This window comes from Pseudophryne corroboree, chromosome 6 (genome assembly GCF_028390025.1).
Source record: "Pseudophryne corroboree isolate aPseCor3 chromosome 6, aPseCor3.hap2, whole genome shotgun sequence".
Classification (NCBI taxonomy): Eukaryota; Metazoa; Chordata; class Amphibia; order Anura; family Myobatrachidae; genus Pseudophryne; species Pseudophryne corroboree.
In genome coordinates, this window is record NC_086449.1 from 789,311,579 (window position 1) to 789,331,500 (window position 19,922).

Genomic DNA, 19,922 nt, shown 5'->3' on the forward strand with positions numbered 1-19,922 from the left:
ACGGCAATTACATTATTTATTATTTATTTATTAACAGTTTCATATAGTGCAGCAAATTCTGTTGCGCTTTACAATTAGAAATAACAATGATATAACAAAACTTGGTAATAAAAAATAGTCATAGAGGTAGGAGGGCCCTGTTCGCAAGTTTACAGTCTATAGGGAAATAGGCATGTATACACATGGATAGGTGATATCTATTGCATAGTTGTCCACCAGATTGCAAAGGTTCTTGGTGGGCTGTATGATATGGTCACACAGCAATGTTGAACCGGGGTCAGGAGGAAGGGTGAGAAGACAGGTGAGGATATGTGTGGACTGTGCACAGTGGATGCAATTTGCTAGGAAGGTTTATGAAAGTTATGTGGGCAGTTCTGGAATTTGATACACTTGCCTGAAGAGGTGAGTTTTCAGGGAACGCTTGAATGTTTGGAGACTAGAGGAGAGTCTAATTGTGCGTGGTAGGGCATTCCACAGAGTGGGTGCAGCCCGATGAAAGTTCTGCAATCATGAGTGGGAGCGAGTAATGAGTGTGGATGAGAGACGCAGGTCTTGTGAAGAGCGAAGAGGTCGGGTTGGGAGATGTTTTGAAATGAGCCAAGAGATGTACTTTGGTTAATGGCCTTGTGTGTAAGTAAAAACATATCCAAAATATGGCCATATCTTACACAAGACACTGCTAAAACTGTAATCCACGCTCTCATTATCTCCCGTATTTATTATTACAATAGTCTCCTAACTGGTCTTCCCAAAACGTGACTCTCACCACTACAATCCATTCTGAATGCAGCTGCGAGGCTAATCTTCCTCGCTAGACGTTCATCGTGTGTAGATCCACTCTGTCAGTCCCTCCATTGGTTACCTGTACTCTACCGCATTCAATATAAAATACTTTTTAGATGCATGTAACATGATTTAGAGACAGACTGAATGTGGGGAACAAAGGACAGATCAGAGTCAAGGATGACACCTAGGCAGCGAGCTTGTGGGGTAGGGTAAATTGTCGAGTTTTCAACAGTGATAGAGATATCGGGTTGGTACCTACTATTGGCCGGTGGAAATATAATTAACTCTGTTTTTGAAATATTACGTTTGAGGTGGCGAGATGTCATCCAGGATGAAATGGTAGAAAGGCATTCAGTGACACGGCCCAATACAGATGGTGACAAATCAGGGGATGATAGGTAGATTTGAGTATCATCTGCGTACAGATGATACTGAAATCCAAAAGGGCTGATTAGTTTACCAAGAGATGAGGTATAGATAGAGAAAAGCAGAGGACCCAAGACTCTGCCTTGCGGTACTCTCACTGAAAGAGGTAGCGAAGAGGAGGTAGATTCAGAGAAGCGAACACTGAAGGAGCGATTAGATAGGTAGGATAGGAACCAAGAAAGGGCTGTGTCCTGAAGACCTAGGGATTGTAGTGTTTGAATGAGAAGAGAGTGGTCAACAGTGTCAAAAGCAGCAGAGAGATCTAGAAGAATAAGTAGTGAGTAGTGGCCTTTAGACTTCGTAGTGACCAAAATATTAACCACTTTAGTCAGTGCTGTCTCCGTGGAGTGTTGGGAACGGAAGCCTCACCAAAATGGGTCCAATAAATTGTGAGAGTTAAGAAAGTGTGTGAGTCGAGTGTAGGCAAGTCTCTCAAGTAGCTTAGAGAGACAAGGGAGCTGAGAAATAGGGCGGTAGTTTGAGAGAGAGTTACAAAAGAAATCCAAAACTTATTAGGTGGTTGTCCCTGTGACGCAGGTAATACCACATTTGTTCGAGCAGAGTTCTTATATGGTCCAAAATCAATGCACAGGTATCAGCCCCGAACACAGCCAAACCCTTTAAGGCACTTTCTACAAGAGGTTGGTAAGGCCTTACTAAATGTTTCCACTACAGTACCCGCTGGCTGGCCGGGGAAACTGAATTATGTGCTAGTCACTTCTCCCTGGCTTTAGGTATCGTATCCGTGTGATTTCTCCTGGGGTTAGTAATCCAGATTTTAGCCATTTTCACACTAGGGAAATGTGACAAACATGGCATTCTCGGCCATACCTTATTATTGCATTGTAAAATGTTAAATGCCAGCGTTGCAGTGAGAATACAACATCCGATGACTGTATTTTATTGGCATTTGACAGTGGAAGATCCTATTATGTCCTCAGCAATGCTGACCTTAAACTTGGTGCCGCCCCTGCTGCAGATTTTGGATCACTCCCAGGACATCACTGTGCTGGTAAGTCCTGATACAAGTGTGTGTAATATATTGTATTATACACACAACACACAAGCTTCAACACTTTACAATGTCACGTTATCGCATCTATTATCATTGGATGATGCTTAGTACATATGGCCCTACATGCTTATATTATGAATACATACGGCCGGGCAGAACTGCTTCATGATGCGCCTCAGTTATGTCACTGATAGGCTGCAGCCAATACAGTCCCAAAGAAATAATGCACCAGTAATTCTCTGGGATTCCAGCAGGTGGTGCAAGTCAGCTCTTCCAGCATCTCACTGAAGTTCAGCAGATGGAAAAAGAGAAACTGGGGCAGATGTATTAAGCCTAGAGAAGTGATAAGTGGAAGGTGATAACGCACCAGCCAATCAGCTCCAATATGTAAATTGACAGCTGATGGGCTGATGCATTATCACCTTCCACTTATCACTTCTCCAGCATTAATACATCTGTCCCACTGTGCTCTATAGATCCTATAGGAGCACGTACACGCAGTCGCTACCCCTATAGTACATCCAGTCTGCGCTAAATTCACTGCAGGACGCAGCTAACTGGCACTGCAGATAGTGCCGACAGTACACACTGGTGTTCACAGCACGCTGGACAGACGCGAGTGCAGCACCTCCTACTGTCTCGTATCACACCCACGGCTGCCCAGAGCTCCCTCTTGGCATTTGTAATGCTGGTTAAGCTGCATTCAGGGACCGTAGCTCAGATTAAACCTATTATGGGCAAAGGGGAAGCCCTATAATATACAGATAAGTCAACACCCTCTCCAATCAGTGATCAGACAGCAAGTAGATGAAAGCCAAGGTTCCCAGAGCTGATGGGGTTTGCTAACCTCACCTGACCCCAGAGGGAAAAGAACATCCGCATTGTAATTTGGCATAGAACTGTATTTGTTTTAGCTTCTGTTCTCCTACTGTGTAAGCCATAAGATCCCCTTTTCAGCTTGGTGAATGGGTCTCTACTGTAGATGCTGTTATTTTGCATTTATGAATAGGGGATCAGTACGAAATCCCGGCGGTCAGAATACCGACACCGGAATCCCGACAGGGGGCGAGCGCAACGCAACCCCTTGCGGGCTCGCCACACTAATTTATTCTCCCTCTATGGGTGTCGTGGACACCCACCGAGGGAGAATATGTCGGGATTGTGCCGGTGTCTGTATTCCGACCGCCGGGATCTTGACCGCATCCCATGAATAGGATCTTCATACAGCAAGGGCAGTAAGAAATGACATTTGTTATTGGGTTGTCCTTTTGCATAGAGCGGTTTCTTTGCCTGACAAGGATGAAAACATGTTGTGTCACCTCCTCAGGTTCTCGCAGTGTTATGCAACCTAGCTGATCTGGGACCTGCCTACTGCCAGTCTCTACAGGAAAGAGGCGGATTCTCCCCGCTGCCTCAGCTCCTTGGTAACCTAGATGCACAGGTGGCGCTGCGCAGTCTGGATCTAGTGAGCGTCATCTCCTGTCACTGCCCTGAGGTACGTCTGTCACCAGTACATATCTCGTCAGTCCATGACGCAGTTTAGACAGTGAATTGGTTTAATTTGCTTGTTCACAGAGATATGTTAAAGGGAAAGTGTAGAACAGCTGTTTGTCATTTCCACATCACATATTTTAATTATTATATTTAAAAAACAAAACAGGGTTTCTACTCTCTCAATCACCCAATTCCTTCCCAATGCGCTACTGTGTGTCCCTAATAACCTTTGGACTTTTACCTTTGTCAAGTTTGTGGGCCATTTTTTGGGCACAGATGTCCTGGGTGACTCCGCATAGTAAGGAATTTATAATGCCTTGTTAAAGAAATAAAAATACAAGCGCTAGGGTAAGACCCAGAAATTCAGAATTTGCTTAGTTCTTAAAGATCTCTCCGACATAAATATTGTGATAAAACTGTAATAACCCCCTAAACATTGTGGCAGACTCTTGTGTGTAGACCAATAAACTGCTTACGTTGTTACATCTTTAATTTCCTTCAATGTTCAAAACTAAACACTCCAGATGGCTTTTATTATAAAACGGGATAATCTGAAATGAGAGAGTGGGTAATGCAAAGGCAAATTACCATACACCCTACGGCGCGTTCTGAGGTCATCTGTCTTTCACTGATAGTTTATGTAGATTAAGTTGCATGTAGGAAACTTAGACATTAACTGTGGCATAAAATCCACTATTCGCACACTAACATTCTTAGGGGGATATCTAATTAGCCCCGGTAATTTACCGGGGCTAATTGATCTGCCGTGGGCTAGCTAGTTAGCCCCGATAAGCTGCGGCACACACCGCCTTATCAGGGATTTTGTTTCACCTGCCTCTGGCAGGCGAAACAGAATCCCCGGAAACAGAAACGGGGCTGTTTCACACAAAAACACTCAGGTTTCACTGAACCTGTGTGTTTTCGGGAGAAGATTTTTTTTTTAACAGGCGATCCATCTGGATAGCCTGTAAAAAAAAATTAAAAAAATTAAATAAATAAAAAAAATCGGTGAAACATCAGAAAAAAGTCTGATGTATTACCGGGGATAATTGGATATCCTCCTTAGGGGGAGAGGTATCAAGCCTTGGAGAGAAATGAAGTACCAACCAATCAGCTTCTGTGATTTCTGTGACTGTAAAATGACTGGAGCTGATTGGTTAATACTTTATCTCCCTCACCAAGGCTTGATACAGCTCCCTGGGTCTTTTAATTGATATTTTAAACATCACACTCTGCCATTAACTAGTCGATTTCTGTTTTCTGCCTGTAAGGGGTTCAGTTAGAGCAGGCCAGGCCAACCTGTGTCTATCCAGCTGTTATGAAACTACAAATCCCAGCACGCCCTGCCACAGTTTTGCTTTTAGGGAATGCTGGGATGTGTAGTTTCATGACAGCTGGAGAGGCACAGGTTGGCCTGGTCCGAGTTAGAGAATATTCTAACGCAAGGTTATTCAACTTATAGCACTCCAGCTGCTGTGGGACTACACATCCCAGCATGCCCTGCCTAGGTTTAGTGTAGTTACACCGCTGCTGGAGTGCTGCACGTTGACAACTTCTGTTCTAAAGTATTACTACTTTCAAATGTGTATATATACACTTGTATTGCTAACTTTATGTACATATTTAAAAACTGAAGGCCAACACTGCTCCTCACCTGTATGGGGGGTGGATTCAAGTGTTATGCCCACCACTGACCACTAGATGGTGCCTGACAGAGTAATTCAATTGTTGATCCATTCAGACACGCACAGCCATGGGCACTGACACTACCGTTATGTTGTTCCATCATTATGACAGGCTGGTAACTAGTAAATAGATATTGCACCAACTAAGTGCTTTTAATGTGGGAAGGCGTATTAACAAACACAGTTCTGCCAGTAGAATAATAGCATGTGACATGAAATGTAGATCGTTTCATTGTCCCTCACTCTCATGACTAAATTTGAGATATCACTGAGGTTCGAAGTGGAGCTCTAATGAATAAAAGGTAATGGTCCTAAGTGAGGATAATGAAATTCTGAATTGATGGTTTTACCGGTTTCTTTCTAGTATGGGAATTCAATTAGGCGTGAAGTTTAGCAATCAATGAAAAAAAAAAAACATAAGATAGTGTTTTGTTTATTTTGCTGTTAGGTGGCAGAAACCATTCTTATTCATTCTGGATTAGAAATCTCCCCAGTCTGTAAAGATCCTGAAATTCAGCAACGAGTGCAAGCGATATTGAACTGCTGTAATAACCCAATGGTGAGTAAGACCACCTGTTGGGTAACTGGGGGGGGGGGGGGGGGGGGAATTGCAACCGTGTAAGATGCTTTAAACACGCATGGCCTCGTGTTCTAGTATAAGATTTCCAGTGCCTAGGAGACAAGTTGATAAGCACTATGATTGGACTAACGAATAATCGGAGCATTGACAAATTAAGATCTCTCATTTATACGCCGTATACTGGTGGTTTGTGTTTCTCAGTCATGATATGGATTGTCGCAATCACAGATATTACCTATGGTTTTTAAAATAAGAATTTACTTACCGATAATTCTATTTCTCATAGTCCGTAGTGGATGCTGGGGACTCCGAAAGGACCATGGGGAATAGCGGCTCCGCAGGAGACTGGGCACAAAAGTAAAAGCTTTAGGACTACCTGGTGTGCACTGGCTCCTCCCCCTATGACCCTCCTCCAAGCCTCAGTTAGGATACTGTGCCCGGACGAGCGTACACAATAAGGAAGGATTTTGAATCCCGGGTAAGACTCATACCAGCCACACCAATCACACCGTACAACCTGTGATCTGAACCCAGTTAACAGCATGATAACAGAGGAGCCTCTGAAAAGATGGCTCACAACAATAATAACCCGATTTTTGTAACTATGTACAAGTATTGCAGACAATCCGCACTTGGGATGGGCGCCCAGCATCCACTACGGACTATGAGAAATAGAATTATCGGTAAGTAAATTCTTATTTTCTCTGACGTCCTAGTGGATGCTGGGGACTCCGAAAGGACCATGGGGATTATACCAAAGCTCCCAAACGGGCGGGAGAGTGCGGATGACTCTGCAGCACCAATTGAGAGAACTCCAGGTCCTCCTCAGCCAGGGTATCAATTTTGTAGAATTTTACAAACGTATTTGCTCCTGACCAAGTAGCTGCTCGGCAAAGTTGTAAAGCCGAGACCCCTCGGGCAGCCGCCCAAGATGAGCCCATCTTCCTTGTGGAGTGGGCATTTACAGATTTTTGGCTGTGGCAGGCCTGCCACAGAATGTGCAAGCTGAATTGTACTACAAATCCAACGAGCAATAGTCTGCTTAGAAGCAGGAGCACCCAGCTTGTTGGGTGCATACAGGATAAACAGCGAGTCAGATTTTCTGACTCCAGCCGTCCTGGAAACATATTTTCAGGGCCCTGACAACGTCTAGCAACTTGGAGTCCTCCAAGTCCCTAGTAGCCGCAGGCACCACAATAGGTTGGTTCAGGTGAAACGCTGAAACCACCTTAGGGAGAAACTGAGGACGAGTCCTCAATTCCGCCCTGTCCGAATGGAAAATCAGATAAGGGCTTTTACAGGATAAAGCCGCCAATTCTGACACGCGCCTGGCCCAGGCCAGGGCCAACAGCATGACCACTTTCCATGTGAGATATTTTAACTCCACATATTTAAGTGGTTCAAACCAATGTGACTTTTTGGAACCCAAAAACTACATTGAAATCCCAAGGTGCCACTGGAGGCACAAAAGGAGGCTGTATATGCAGTACCCCTTTTACAACGTCTGAACTTCAGGGACTGAAGCTAGTTCTTTTTGGAAGAAAATTGACAGGGCCGAAATTTGAACCTTAATGGACCCCAATTTCAGGCCCATAGACACTCCTGTTTACAGGAAATGTAGGAATCGACCCAGTTGAATTTCCTCCGTCGGGCCTTACTGGCCTCGCACCACGCAACATATTTTCGCCAAATGCGGTGATAATGTTTTGCGGTTACATCCTTCCTGGCTTTGATCAGGATAGGGATGACCTCATCCGGAATGCCTTTTTTCCTTCAGGATCCAGCGTTCAACCGCCATGCCGTCAAACGCAGTCGCGGTAAGTCTTGGAACAGACAGGGTCCTTGCTGAAGCAGGTCCCTTCTTAGAGGTAGAGGCCACGGATCCTCCGTGAGCATCTTTTGACGTTCCGGTTACCAAGTCCTCCTTGGCCAATCCGGAGCCACGAATATAGTGCTTACTCCTCTCCATCTTATCAATCTCAGTACCTTGGGTATGAGAGGCAGATGAGGGAACACATACACTGACTGGTACACCCACGGTGTTACCAGAGCGTCTACAGCTATTGCCTGAGGGTCCCTTGACCTGGCGCAATACCTGTCGAGTTTTTCCCAACGGTTTATAATCATGTGGAAGACTTCTGGGTGAAGTCCCCACTTTCCCGGGTGGAGGTCGTGTCTGCTGAGGAAGTCTGCTTCCCAGTTGTCCACTCCCGGAATTGCTGACAGTGCTATCACATGATTTTCCGCCCAGCGAAGAATCCTTGCAGCTTCTGCCATTACCCTCCTGCTTCTTGTGCCACCCTGTCTGTTTACGTGGGTGACTGCCGTGATGTTGTCCGACTGGATCAACACCGGCTGACCTTGAAGCAGAGGTCTTGCTAAGCTTAGAGCATTGTAAATGGCCCTTAGCTTCAGGATATTTATGTGAAGTGATGTCTCCAGGCTTGACCATAAGCCCTGGAAAATCCTTCCCTGTGTGACTGCTCCCCAGCCTCGCAGGCTGGCATCCGTGGTCACCAGGACCCAGTCCTGAATGCCGAATCTGCGGCCCTCTAGAAGATGAGCACTCTGCAACCACCACAGGAGGGACACCCTTGTTCTTGGTGACAGGGTTATCCGCTGATGCATCTGAAGATGCGACCCGGACCATTTGTCCAGCAGGTCCCACTGGAAAGTTCTTGCGTGGAATCTGCCGAATGGGATTGCTTCGTAGGAAGCCACCATTTTTTCCAGAACCCTTGTGCATTGATGCACTGAGACTTGGCTCGGTTTTTGGAGGTTCCTGACTAGCTCGGAACACTCCCTGGCTTTCTCCTCCGGGAGAAACACCTTTTTCTGGACTGTGTCCAGGATCATCCCTAGGAACAGAAGACAAGTCGTCGGAACCAGCTGCGATTTTGGAATATTGAGAATCCAATCGTGCTGCCGCAACACTACCTGAGATAGTGCTACACCGACCTCCAACTGTTCCCTGGATCTTACCCTCATCAGGGAATCGTCCAAGTAAGGGATAACTAAAATTCCCTTCCTTCTAAGGAATATCATCATTTCGGCCATTACCTTGGTAAAGGCCCGGGGTGCCGTGGACCATCCATACGGCAGCGTCTGAACTGATAGTGACAGTTCTGTACCATAAACCTGAGGTACCCTTGGTGAGAAGGGTAAATTTGGACATGAAGGTAAGCATCCTTGATGTCCCGAGACATCATGTAGTCCCCTTCTTCCAGGTTCGAAATCACTGCTCTGAGTGACTCAATCTTGAATTTGAACCTCTGTATGTAAGTGTTCAAAGATTTTAGATTTAGAATCGGTCTCACCGAGCCGTCCGGCTTCGGTACCACAACAGTGTGGAATAATACCCCGTTCCCTGTTGCAGGAGGGGTACCTTGATTATCACCTGCTGGGAATACAGCTTGTGAATGGCTTCCAAAACTGTCTCCCTGTCAGAAGGAGACCTCGGTAAAGCCGACTTTAGGAAACGGCGAGGGGGAGACGTCTCGAATTCCAATTTGTACCCCTGAGATATCACCTGAAGGATCCAGGGGTCTACTTGCGAGTGAGCCCACTGCGCGCTGAAATTCATTGAGACGGGCCCCCACCGTGCCTGATTCTGCTTGTAAAGCCCCAGCGTCATACTGAGGGCTTGGCAGAGGCGGGAGAGGGTTTCTGTTCCTGGGAACTGGCTGATTTCTGCAGCCTTTTTCCTCTGCCACGGGCAGAAATGAGGAACCTTTTGCCCGCTTGTCCACGAAAAGACTGCGCCTGATAATACGGCGTCTTCTCATGTTGAGAGGCGACCTGGGGTACAAACGTGGATTTCCCAGCTGTTGCCGTGGCCACCAGGTCTGAAAGACCGACCCCAAATAACTCCTCCCCTTAATAAGGCAATACTTCCAAATGCCGTTTGAAAAACGCATCACCTGACCACTGTCGTGTCCATAACCCTCTACTGGTAGAAATGGACAACGCACTTAGACTTGATGCCAGTCGGCAAATATTCCGCTGTGCATCACGCATATATAGAAATGCATCTTTTAAATGCTCTATAGGCAAAAATATACTGTCCCTATCTAGGGTATCAATATTTTCAGTCAGGGAATCCGACCACGCCAACCCAGCACTGCACATCCAGGCTGAGGCGATTGCTGGTCGCAGTATAACACCAGTATGTGTGTAAATACATTTTAGGATACCCTCCTGCTTTCTATCAGCAGGATCCTTAAGGGCGGCCATCTCAGGAGAGGGTAGAGCCCTTACAAGCGTGTGAGCGCTTTATCCACCCTAGGGGGTGTTTCCCAACGCACCCTAACCTCTGGCGGGAAAGGATATAATGCCAATAACATTTTAGAAATTATCAGTTGTTATCGGGGGAAACCCACGCATCATCACACACCTCATTTAATTTCTCAGATTCAGGAAAACTACAGGTAGTTTTTCCTCACCGAACATAATACCCCTTTTTGGTGGTACTCGTTTATCAGAAATGTGTAAAACATTTTTCATTGCCTCAATCATGTAACATGTGGCCCCACTGGAAGTCACATTTGTCTCTTCACCGTCGACACTGGAGTCAGTATCCGTGTCGGCGTCTATATCTGCCATCTGAGGTAACGGGCGCTTTAGAGCCCCTGACGGCCTATGAGACGTCTGGACAGGCACAAGCTGAGTAGCCGGCTGTCTCATGTCAACCACTGTCTTTTATACAGAGCTGACACTGTCACGTAATTTCCAACAGTTCATCCACGCAGGTGTCGACCCCCTAGGGGGTGACATCACTATTACAGGCAATCTGCTCCGTCTCCACATCATTTTTCTCCTCATACATGTCGACACAAACGTACCGACATACAGCACACACACAGGGAATGCTCTGGTAGAGGACAGGACCCCACTAGCCCTTTGGGGAGACAGAGGGAGAGTTTGCCAGCACACACCAGAACGCTATATATATATATACAGGGATAACCTTATATAAGTGTTTTTCCCCTTATAGCGGTTGTATCTTTAATACTGCGCGTAATCAGTGCCCCCCCTCTCTTTTTTAACCCTTTCTGTAGTGTAGTGACTGCAGGGGAGAGCGAGGGAGCTTCCCTCCAACGGAGCTGTGAGGGGAAAATGGCGCCAGTGTGCTGAGGAGATAGGCTCCGCCCCCTTATCGGCGGCCTTATCTCCCGTTTTTCTATGTATTCTGGCAGGGGTTAAATGCATCCATATAGCCCAGGAGCTATATGTGATGTATTTTTTGCCATCTAAGGTATTTTTATTGCGTCTCAGGGCGCCCCCCCCAGCGCCCTGCACCCTCAGTGACCGGAGTGTGAAGTGTGCTGAGAGCAATGGCGCACAGCTGCGGTGCTGTGCGCTACCTTATTGAAGACAGGACGTCTTCTGCCGCCGATTTTCCGGACCTCTTCTGGCTCTGTAAGGGGGACGGCGGCGCGGCTCTGGGACCCATCCATGGCTGGGCCTGTGATCGTCCCTCTGGAGCTAATGTCCAGTAGCCTAAGAAGCCCAATCCACTCTGCACGCAGGTGAGTTCGCTTCTTCTCCCCTTAGTCCCTCGATGCAGTGAGCCTGTTGCCAGCAGGACTCACTGAAAATAAAAAACCTAATTTAAACTTTTACTCTAAGCAGCTCAGGAGAGCCACCTAGATTGCACCCTTCTCGTTCGGGCACAAAAATCTAACTGAGGCTTGGAGGAGGGTCATAGGGGGAGGAGCCAGTGCACACCAGCTAGTCCTAAAGCTTTTACTTTTGTGCCCAGTCTCCTGCGGAGCCGCTATTCCCCATGGTCCTTTCGGAGTCCCCAGCATCCACTAGGACGTCAGAGAAAATAAGAATTTACTTACCGATAATTCTATTTCTCGGAGTCCGTAGTGGATGCTGGGGTTCCTGAAAGGACCATGGGGAATAGCGGCTCCGCAGGAGACAGGGCACAAAAAGTAAAGCTTTCCGATCAGGTGGTGTGCACTGGCTCCTCCCCCTATGACCCTCCTCCAAGCCTCAGTTAGGTACTGTGCCCGGACGAGCGTACACAATAAGGGAGGAATTTTGAATCCCGGGTAAGACTCATACCAGCCACACCAATCACACCGTACAACTTGTGATCAAAACCCAGTTAACAGTATGATAACAGAGGAGCCTCTGAAAGATGGCTTCCTAAACAATAACCCGAATTAGTTAACAATAACTATGTACAATTATTGCAGATAATCCGCACTTGGGATGGGCGTCCAGCATCCACTACGGACTCCGAGAAATAGAATTATCGGTAAGTAAATTCTTATTTTCTCTATCGTCCTAGTGGATGCTGGGGTTCCTGAAAGGACCATGGGGATTATACCAAAGCTCCCAAACGGGCGGGAGAGTGCGGATGACTCTGCAGCACCGAATGAGAGAACTCCAGGTCCTCCTTAGCCAGAGTATCAAATTTGTAAAATTTTACAAACGTGTTCTCCCCTGACCACGTAGCTGCTCGGCAAAGTTGTAATGCCGAGACCCCTCGGGCAGCCGCCCAAGATGAGCCCACCTTCCTTGTGGAGTGGGCGTTAACAGATTTAGGCTGTGGCAGGCCTGCCACAGAATGTGCAAGTTGGATTGTGCTACAGATCCAACGAGCAATCGTCTGCTTAGACGCAGGAGCACCCATCTTGTTGGGTGCATACAATATAAACAACGAGTCAGATTTTCTGACTCCAGCTGTCCTTGCAATATATATTTTTAATGCTCTGACAACGTCCAGTAACTTGGAGTCCTCCAAGTCACTTGTAGCCGCAGGCACTACAATAGGCTGGTTCAGATGAAATGCTGACACCACCTTAGGGAGAAAATGCGGACGAGTCCGCAGTTCTGCCCTGTCCGAATGGAAAATCAGATATGGGCTTTTGTAAGATAAAGCTGCCAGTTCTGACACTCTCCTGGCCGAAGCCAGGGCTAGTAACATGGTCACTTTCCATGTGAGATATTTTAAATCCACCTTTTTTAGTGGTTCAAACCAATGAGATTTTAGAAATTCCAAAACCACATTGAGATCCCACGGTGCCACTGGAGGCACCACAGGAGGCTGTATATGCAGCACTCCCTTAACAAAAGTCTGGACTTCAGGAACTGAAGCAAATTCTTTTTGAAAGAAAATCGACAGGGCCGAAATTTGAACCTTAATAGATCCCAATTTGAGACCCATAGACAATCCTGATTGCAGGAAATGTAGGAATCGACCCAGTTGAAATTCCTCCGTCGGAGCACTCCGATCCTCGCACCACGCAACATATCTTCGCCAAATGCGGTGATAGTGTTGCACGGTTACTTCCTTCCTTGCTTTAATCAAAGTAGGAATGACTTCTTCCGGCATGCCTTTTTCCTTTAGGATCCGGCGTTCAACCGCCATGCCGTCAAACGCAGCCGCGGTAAGTCTTGAAACAGACAGGGACCCTGCTGAAGCAAGTCCCTCCTTAGAGGTAGAGGCCACGGATCTTCCGTGATCATCTCTTGAAGTTCCGGGTACCAAGTCCTTCTTGGCCAATCCGGAACCACTAGTATCGTTCTTACGCCTCTTTGCCGTATAATTCTCAATACTTTTGGTATGAGAGGCAGAGGAGGAAACACATACACCGACTGGTACACCCAAGGCGTTACCAGCGCGTCCACAGCTATTGCCTGCGGATCTCTTGACCTGGCGCAATACCTGTCCCGTTTTTTGTTGAGGCGAGACGCCATCATGTCCACCATTGGTCTTTCCCAACGGGTTACCAGCATGTGGAAGACTTCTGGATGAAGTCCCCACTCTCCCGGGTGAAGGTCGTGTCTGCTGAGGAAGTCTGCTTCCCAGTTGTCCACTCCCGGGATGAACACTGCTGACAGTGCTATCACATGATTCTCTGCCCAGCGAAGAATCCTTGCAGCTTCTGCCATTGCACTCCTGCTTCTTGTGCCGCCCTGTCTGTTTACATGGGCGACTGCCGTGATGTTGTCCGACTGGATCAACACCGGTTTTCCTTGAAGCAGAGGTTCTGCCTGGCTTAGAGCATTGTAGATTGCTCTTAGTTCCAGAATGTTTATGTGAAGAGACGTTTCCAGGCTCGTCCACACTCCCTGGAAGTTTCTTCCTTGTGTGACTGCTCCCCAGCCTCTCAGGCTGGCGTCCGTGGTCACCAGGATCCAATCCTGTATGCCGAATCTGCGGCCCTCCAATAGATGAGCACTCTGCAACCACCACAGAAGAGATACCCTTGTCCTTGGAGACAGGGTTATCCGCTGGTGCATCTGAAGATGCGACCCTGACCATTTGTCCAACAGATCCCTCTGAAAAATTCGTGCATGGAATCTGCCGAATGGAATTGCTTCGTAAGAAGCCACCATTTTTCCCAGGACTCTTGTGCATTGATGTACAGACACCTTTCCTGGTTTTAGGAGGTTCCTGACAAGCTCGGATAACTCCTTGACTTTTTCCTCCGGGAGAAAAACCTTTTTCTGAACCGTGTCCAGAATCATCCCTAGGAACAGCAGACGAGTTGTCGGCATTAACTGGGATTTTGGAATATTCAGAATCCAGCCGTGCTGTTTTAGCACTTCTTGAGACAGTGCTAATCCCATCTCTAGCTGTTCTCTGGACCTTGCCCTTATTAGGAGATCGTCCAAGTATGGGATAATTTAATACGCCTTTTCTTCGAAGAAGAATCATCATCTCGGCCATTACCTTTGTAAAGACCCGAGGTGCCGTGGACAATCCGAACGGCAGCGTCTGAAACTGATAGTGACAGTTTTGTACAACGAACCTGAGGTACCCCTGGTGTGAGGGGTAAATTGGAACGTGGAGGTACGCATCCTTGATGTCCAAGGACACCATAAAGTCCCCTTCTTCCAGGTTCGCTATCACTGCTCTGAGTGACTCCATTTTGAACTTGAACTTCTTTATGTACAGGTTCAAGGACTTCAGATTTAGAATAGGTCTTACCGAGCCGTCCGGCTTCGGTACCACAAATAGAGTGGAATAATACCCCTTTCCCTGTTGTAGAAGAGGTACCTTGACTATCACCTGCTGAGAGTACAGCTTGTGAATGGCTTCCAAAACCGTCTCCCTTTCGGAGGGGGACGTTGGTAAAGCAGACTTCAGGAAACGGCGAGGCGGATCTGTCTCTAGTTCCAACCTGTACCCCTGAGATATTATCTGCAGGATCCAGGGATCTACCTGCGAGTGAGCCCACTGCGCGCTGAAATTCTTGAGACGACCGCCCACCGCCCCCGAGTCCGCTTGAGAAGCCCCAGCGTCATGCTGAGGCTTTTGTAGAAGCGGGGGAGGGCTTCTGTTCCTGGGAAGGAGCTGCCTGTTGGTGTCTCTTCCCCCTTCCTCTGCCTCGTGGCAGATATGAATATCCCTTTGCTCTCTTGTTTTTAAAGGAACGAAAGGGCTGCGGTTGAAAAGTCGGTGTCTTTTTCTGTTGGGGAGTAGCTTGAGGTAAAAAGGTGGATTTCCCGGCTGTAGCCGTGGCCACCAAATCTGATAGACCGACTCCAAATAACTCCTCCCCTTTATACGGCAAAACTTCCATATGCCGTTTTGAGTCCGCATCGCCTGACCACTGTCGCGTCCATAAACTTCTTCTGGCCGAAATGGACATAGCACTTACCCGTGATGCCAGTGTGCAGATATCCCTCTGTGCATCACGCATATAAAGAAATGCATCCTTTATTTGCTCTAAAGACCGTAAAACATTGTCCCTATCCAGGGTATCAATATTTTCAATCAGGGACTCTGACCAAGCTACTCCAGCACTGCACATCCAGGCTGTCGCTATAGCTGGTCGTAGTATAACACCTGTATGTGTGTATATACTTTTTTGGATATTTTCCATCCTCCTATCTGCTGGATCTTTAAGTGCGGCCGTCTCAGGAGAGGGTAACGCCACTTGTTTAGATAAGCGTGTGAGCGCCTTGTCCACCCTAGGAGGTGTTTCCCAGCGCGCCCTAACCTCTGGCGGGAAAGGGTATAAAGCCAATAACTTCTTTGAAATTAGCATCTTTTTATCGGGGGCAACCCACGCTTCATCACATACATCATTTAGTTCTTCTGATTCAGGAAAAACTATAGGTAGTTTTTTCACACCCCACATAATACCCTGTTTAGTGGTACCTGTAGTATCAGCTAAATGTAACGCCTCCTTCATTGCCAAAATCATATAACGTGTGGCCCTACTGGAAAATACGGTTGATTCGTCACCGTCGCCACTGGAATCAGTGCCTGGGTCTGTGTCGACCGACTGAGGCAAAGGGCGTTTTACAGCCCCTGACGGTGTTTGAGGCGCCTGGACAGGCACTAACTGATTGTCCGGCCGTCTCATGTCGTCAAACGACTGCTTTAGCGTGTTGACACTATCCCGTAATTCCATAAATAAAGGCATCCATTCTGGTGTCGACCCCCTAGGAGGTGACATCCCCATATTTGGCAATTGCTCCGCCTCCACACCAATATCGTCCTCATACATGTCGACACACACGTACCGACACACAGCAGACACACAGGGAATGCTCTTAACGAAGACAGGACCCCACTAGCCCTTTGGGGGGACAGAGGGAGAGTTTGCCAGCACACACCAAAAGCGCTATATATGACAGGGATAGCCTTATAATAAGTGCTCCCTGTATAGCTGCTTTTATAATATAATTTTTGCCACTATTTTGCCCCCCCTCTCTTGTTTTACCCTGTTTCTGTAGTGCAGTGCAGGGGAGAGACCTGGGAGCCGTCCTGACCAGCGGAGCTGTGTAAGGAAAATGGCGCTGTGTGCTGAGGAGATAGGCCCCGCCCCTTTTTCGGCGGGCTCGTCTCCCGCTCTTTAGTGTATTCTGGCAGGGGTTAAATATCTCCATATAGCCCCCGGAGGCTATATGTGAGGTATTTTTTAGCCAAATAGGTTTTCATTTTGCCTCCCAGGGCGCCCCCTCCCAGCGCCCTGCACCCTCAGTGACTGCCGTGTGAAGTGTGCTGAGAGGAAAATGGCGCACAGCTGCAGTGCTGTGCGCTACCTTTAGAAGACTGAGGAGTCTTCTGCCGCCGATTCTGGACCTCTTCATGTTTCAGCATCTGCAAGGGGGCCGGCGGCGAGGCTCCGGTGACCATCCAGGCTGTACCTGTGATCGTCCCTCTGGAGCTGATGTCCAGTAGCCAAGAAGCCAATCCATCCTGCACGCAGGTGAGTTCACTTCTTCTCCCCTAAGTCCCTCGTTGCAGTGATCCTGTTGCCAGCAGGACTCACTGTAAAATAAAAAACCTAAGCTAAACTTTCTCTAAGCAGCTCTTTAGGAGAGCCACCTAGATTGCACCCTTCTCGGCCGGGCACAAAAATCTAACTGAGGCTTGGAGGAGGGTCATAGGGGGAGGAGCCAGTGCACACCACCTGATCGGAAAGCTTTACTTTTTGTGCCCTGTCCCCTGCGGAGCCGCTATTCCCCATGGTCCTTTCAGGAACCCCAGCATCCACTAGGACGATAGAGAAAATGGCGTTTTGGCTTTATAGTGAAATTGAGGTTTTAAAACACACTGACGAAATCTTGGAAAATTAATGATTGACTTAAAATTAAAACAATTAAAAAAAAATTGCTACTTGATGAATAAGCCCAGAGGTCTATGTCTGGAAGACCCCAACAACTTAACAGTTTTTTGGACTTTCTAATCTTTATGAATTCCTCTAGAGCAGGCATGTCCAAACTGCGGCCCTCCAGACGTTGAGAAACTACACATCCCAGCATGCCCTGAGCCAGCTAAGGCATTCTGACAGCAAAACTGTCAGGGCATGCTGGGATATGTAGTTTCACAACAGCTGGAGGGCCGCAGTGTGGACATGCCTGCTCTAGAGGATTCCGACTTTGTCAGCCACTGCCTTCTGTTGTCCAATTGATAAATAATTTGACACGTCTGTTTCTACATTGCTAACGATGGTGGATTCTTGATTTCTGCACAATTGTGCGGTATACGGTGCTTGTCCTAAGCTCAGTGCCCTTCTCTGTGACAAGTTTTGAACGTTGTACAAAGCTGCAGATTTTTTTAAGAAGCAGCCATTTTGTTGTGGTCTCCATCCCAGCAGGAAAAAAAAAATAAGATTTTACTTACCGATAAATCTATTTCTCATAGTCCGTAGTGGATGCTGGGGACTCCGTCAGGACCATGGGGAATAGCGGCTCCGCAGGAGACAGGGCACAAAAGCAAGCTTTTAGGATCACATGGTGTGTACTGGCTCCTCCCCCTATGACCCTCCTCCAAGCCTCAGTTAGGTACTGTGCCCGGACGAGCGTACACAATAAGGAAGGATCTTGAATCCCGGGTAAGACTCATACCAGCCACACCAATCACCCCGTACAACTTGTGATTTGAACCCAGTTAACAGTATGATAACAATGAAGTAGCCTCTAAAAAAGATGGCTCACAACAATAATAACCCGATTTTTTTTTTTTTGTAACAATAACTATGTACAAGTAATGCAGACAATCCGCACTTGGGATGGGCGCCCAGCATCCACTACGGACTATGAGAAATAGATTTATCGGTAAGTAAAATCTTATTTTCTCTAACGTCCTAGTGGATGCTGGGGACTCCGTCAGGACCATGGGGATTATACCAAAGCTCCCAAACGGGCGGGAGAGTGCGGATGACTCTGCAGCACCGAATGAGAGAACTCCAGGTCCTCCTCAGCCAGGGTATCAAATATGTAGAATTTAGCAAACGTGTTTGCCCCTGACCAAGTAGCTGCTCGGCAAAGTTGTAAAGCCGAGACCCCTCGGGCAGCCGCCCAAGATGAGCCCACCTTCCTTGTGGAATGGGCATTTACAGATTTTGGCTGTGGCAGGCCTGCCACAGAATGTGCAAGCTGAATTGTACTACAAATCCAACGAGCAATAGTCTGCTTAGAAGCAGGAGCACCCAGCTTTTTGGGTGCCTACAATATAAACAGCAAGTCAGACTTTCTGACTCCAGCCGTCCTGGAATTATATATATATATATATTTTCAGGGCCCTGACAACGTCTAGCAACTTGGAGTCCTCCAAGTCCCTAGTAGCCGCAGGCACCACAATAGGTTGTTTCAGGTGAAACGCTGACACCACCTTAGGAAGAAACTGGGGACGAGTCCGCAGTTCTGCCCTGTCCCGAATGGAAAATCAAATATGGGCTTTTGTAAGACAAAGCCGCCAATTTTGACAATCGCCTGGCCGAGGCCAGGGCCAACAGCATGGTCACTTTCCATGTGAGATATTTCAAATCCACAGATTTGAGTGGTTCAAACCAATATGATTTGAGGAATCCCAACACTACGTTGAGATCCCACGGTGCCACTGGAGGCACACAAGGGCTGTATATGCAATACTCCCTTGACAAACGTCTGGACTTCAGGAACTGAAGCCAATTCTTTCTGGAAGAAAATCTATAGGGCCGAAACTTGAACCTTAATGGACCCCAATTTGAGGCTCATAGACACTCCTGTTTGCAGGAAGTGCAGAAATCGACCTAGTTGAAATTTTTTCGTGGGGCCTTCCTGGCCTCACCCACGCAACATATTTTTACCACATGTGGTGATAACGTTGTGCGGTCACCTCCTTCCTGGCTTTGACCAGGGTAGGTATGACCTCTTCCGGAATGCCTTTTCCCTTAGGATCCGGCGTTCAAACCGCCATGCCGTCAAACGCAGTCGCGGTAAGTCTTGGAACAGACAAGGTCCCTGCTGGAGCAGGTCCTTTCTTAAAGGCCGATGCCACGGTTCCTCTTGGAACAGACATGGTACTTGCTGAAAGCAAATCCCTTCTTAGCTCCCGAGGCCATTAGTCCTCTGTGAGCATCTCTTGAAGTTCCGGTTACCAAGTCCCTCTTGGCCAATCCGGAGCCACGAGTATAGTTCTTACTCCTCTATGTCTTATAATTCTCAATACCTTGGTTATGAGAAGCAGAGGAGGGAA

The 19,922-nt window shown here is 47.4% G+C and overlaps 1 protein-coding gene across 3 annotated transcripts in view; it reads left to right on the forward strand.

Annotated features, from left to right (window-relative positions):
* Positions 1–19,922, forward strand: part of TMCO6 (transmembrane and coiled-coil domains 6) — a 50,444-nt gene that overhangs the window by 26,414 nt on the left and 4,108 nt on the right. For all 3 annotated transcript variants that reach the window (XM_063928774.1, XM_063928776.1, XM_063928775.1), the window contains exons 11-13: positions 2,130–2,224; positions 3,555–3,722; positions 5,855–5,965. In XM_063928774.1, coding sequence (XP_063784844.1) covers positions 2,130–2,224; positions 3,555–3,722; positions 5,855–5,965 — 374 coding nt within the window. The remainder of the gene's footprint in view (positions 1–2,129; positions 2,225–3,554; positions 3,723–5,854; positions 5,966–19,922) is intronic.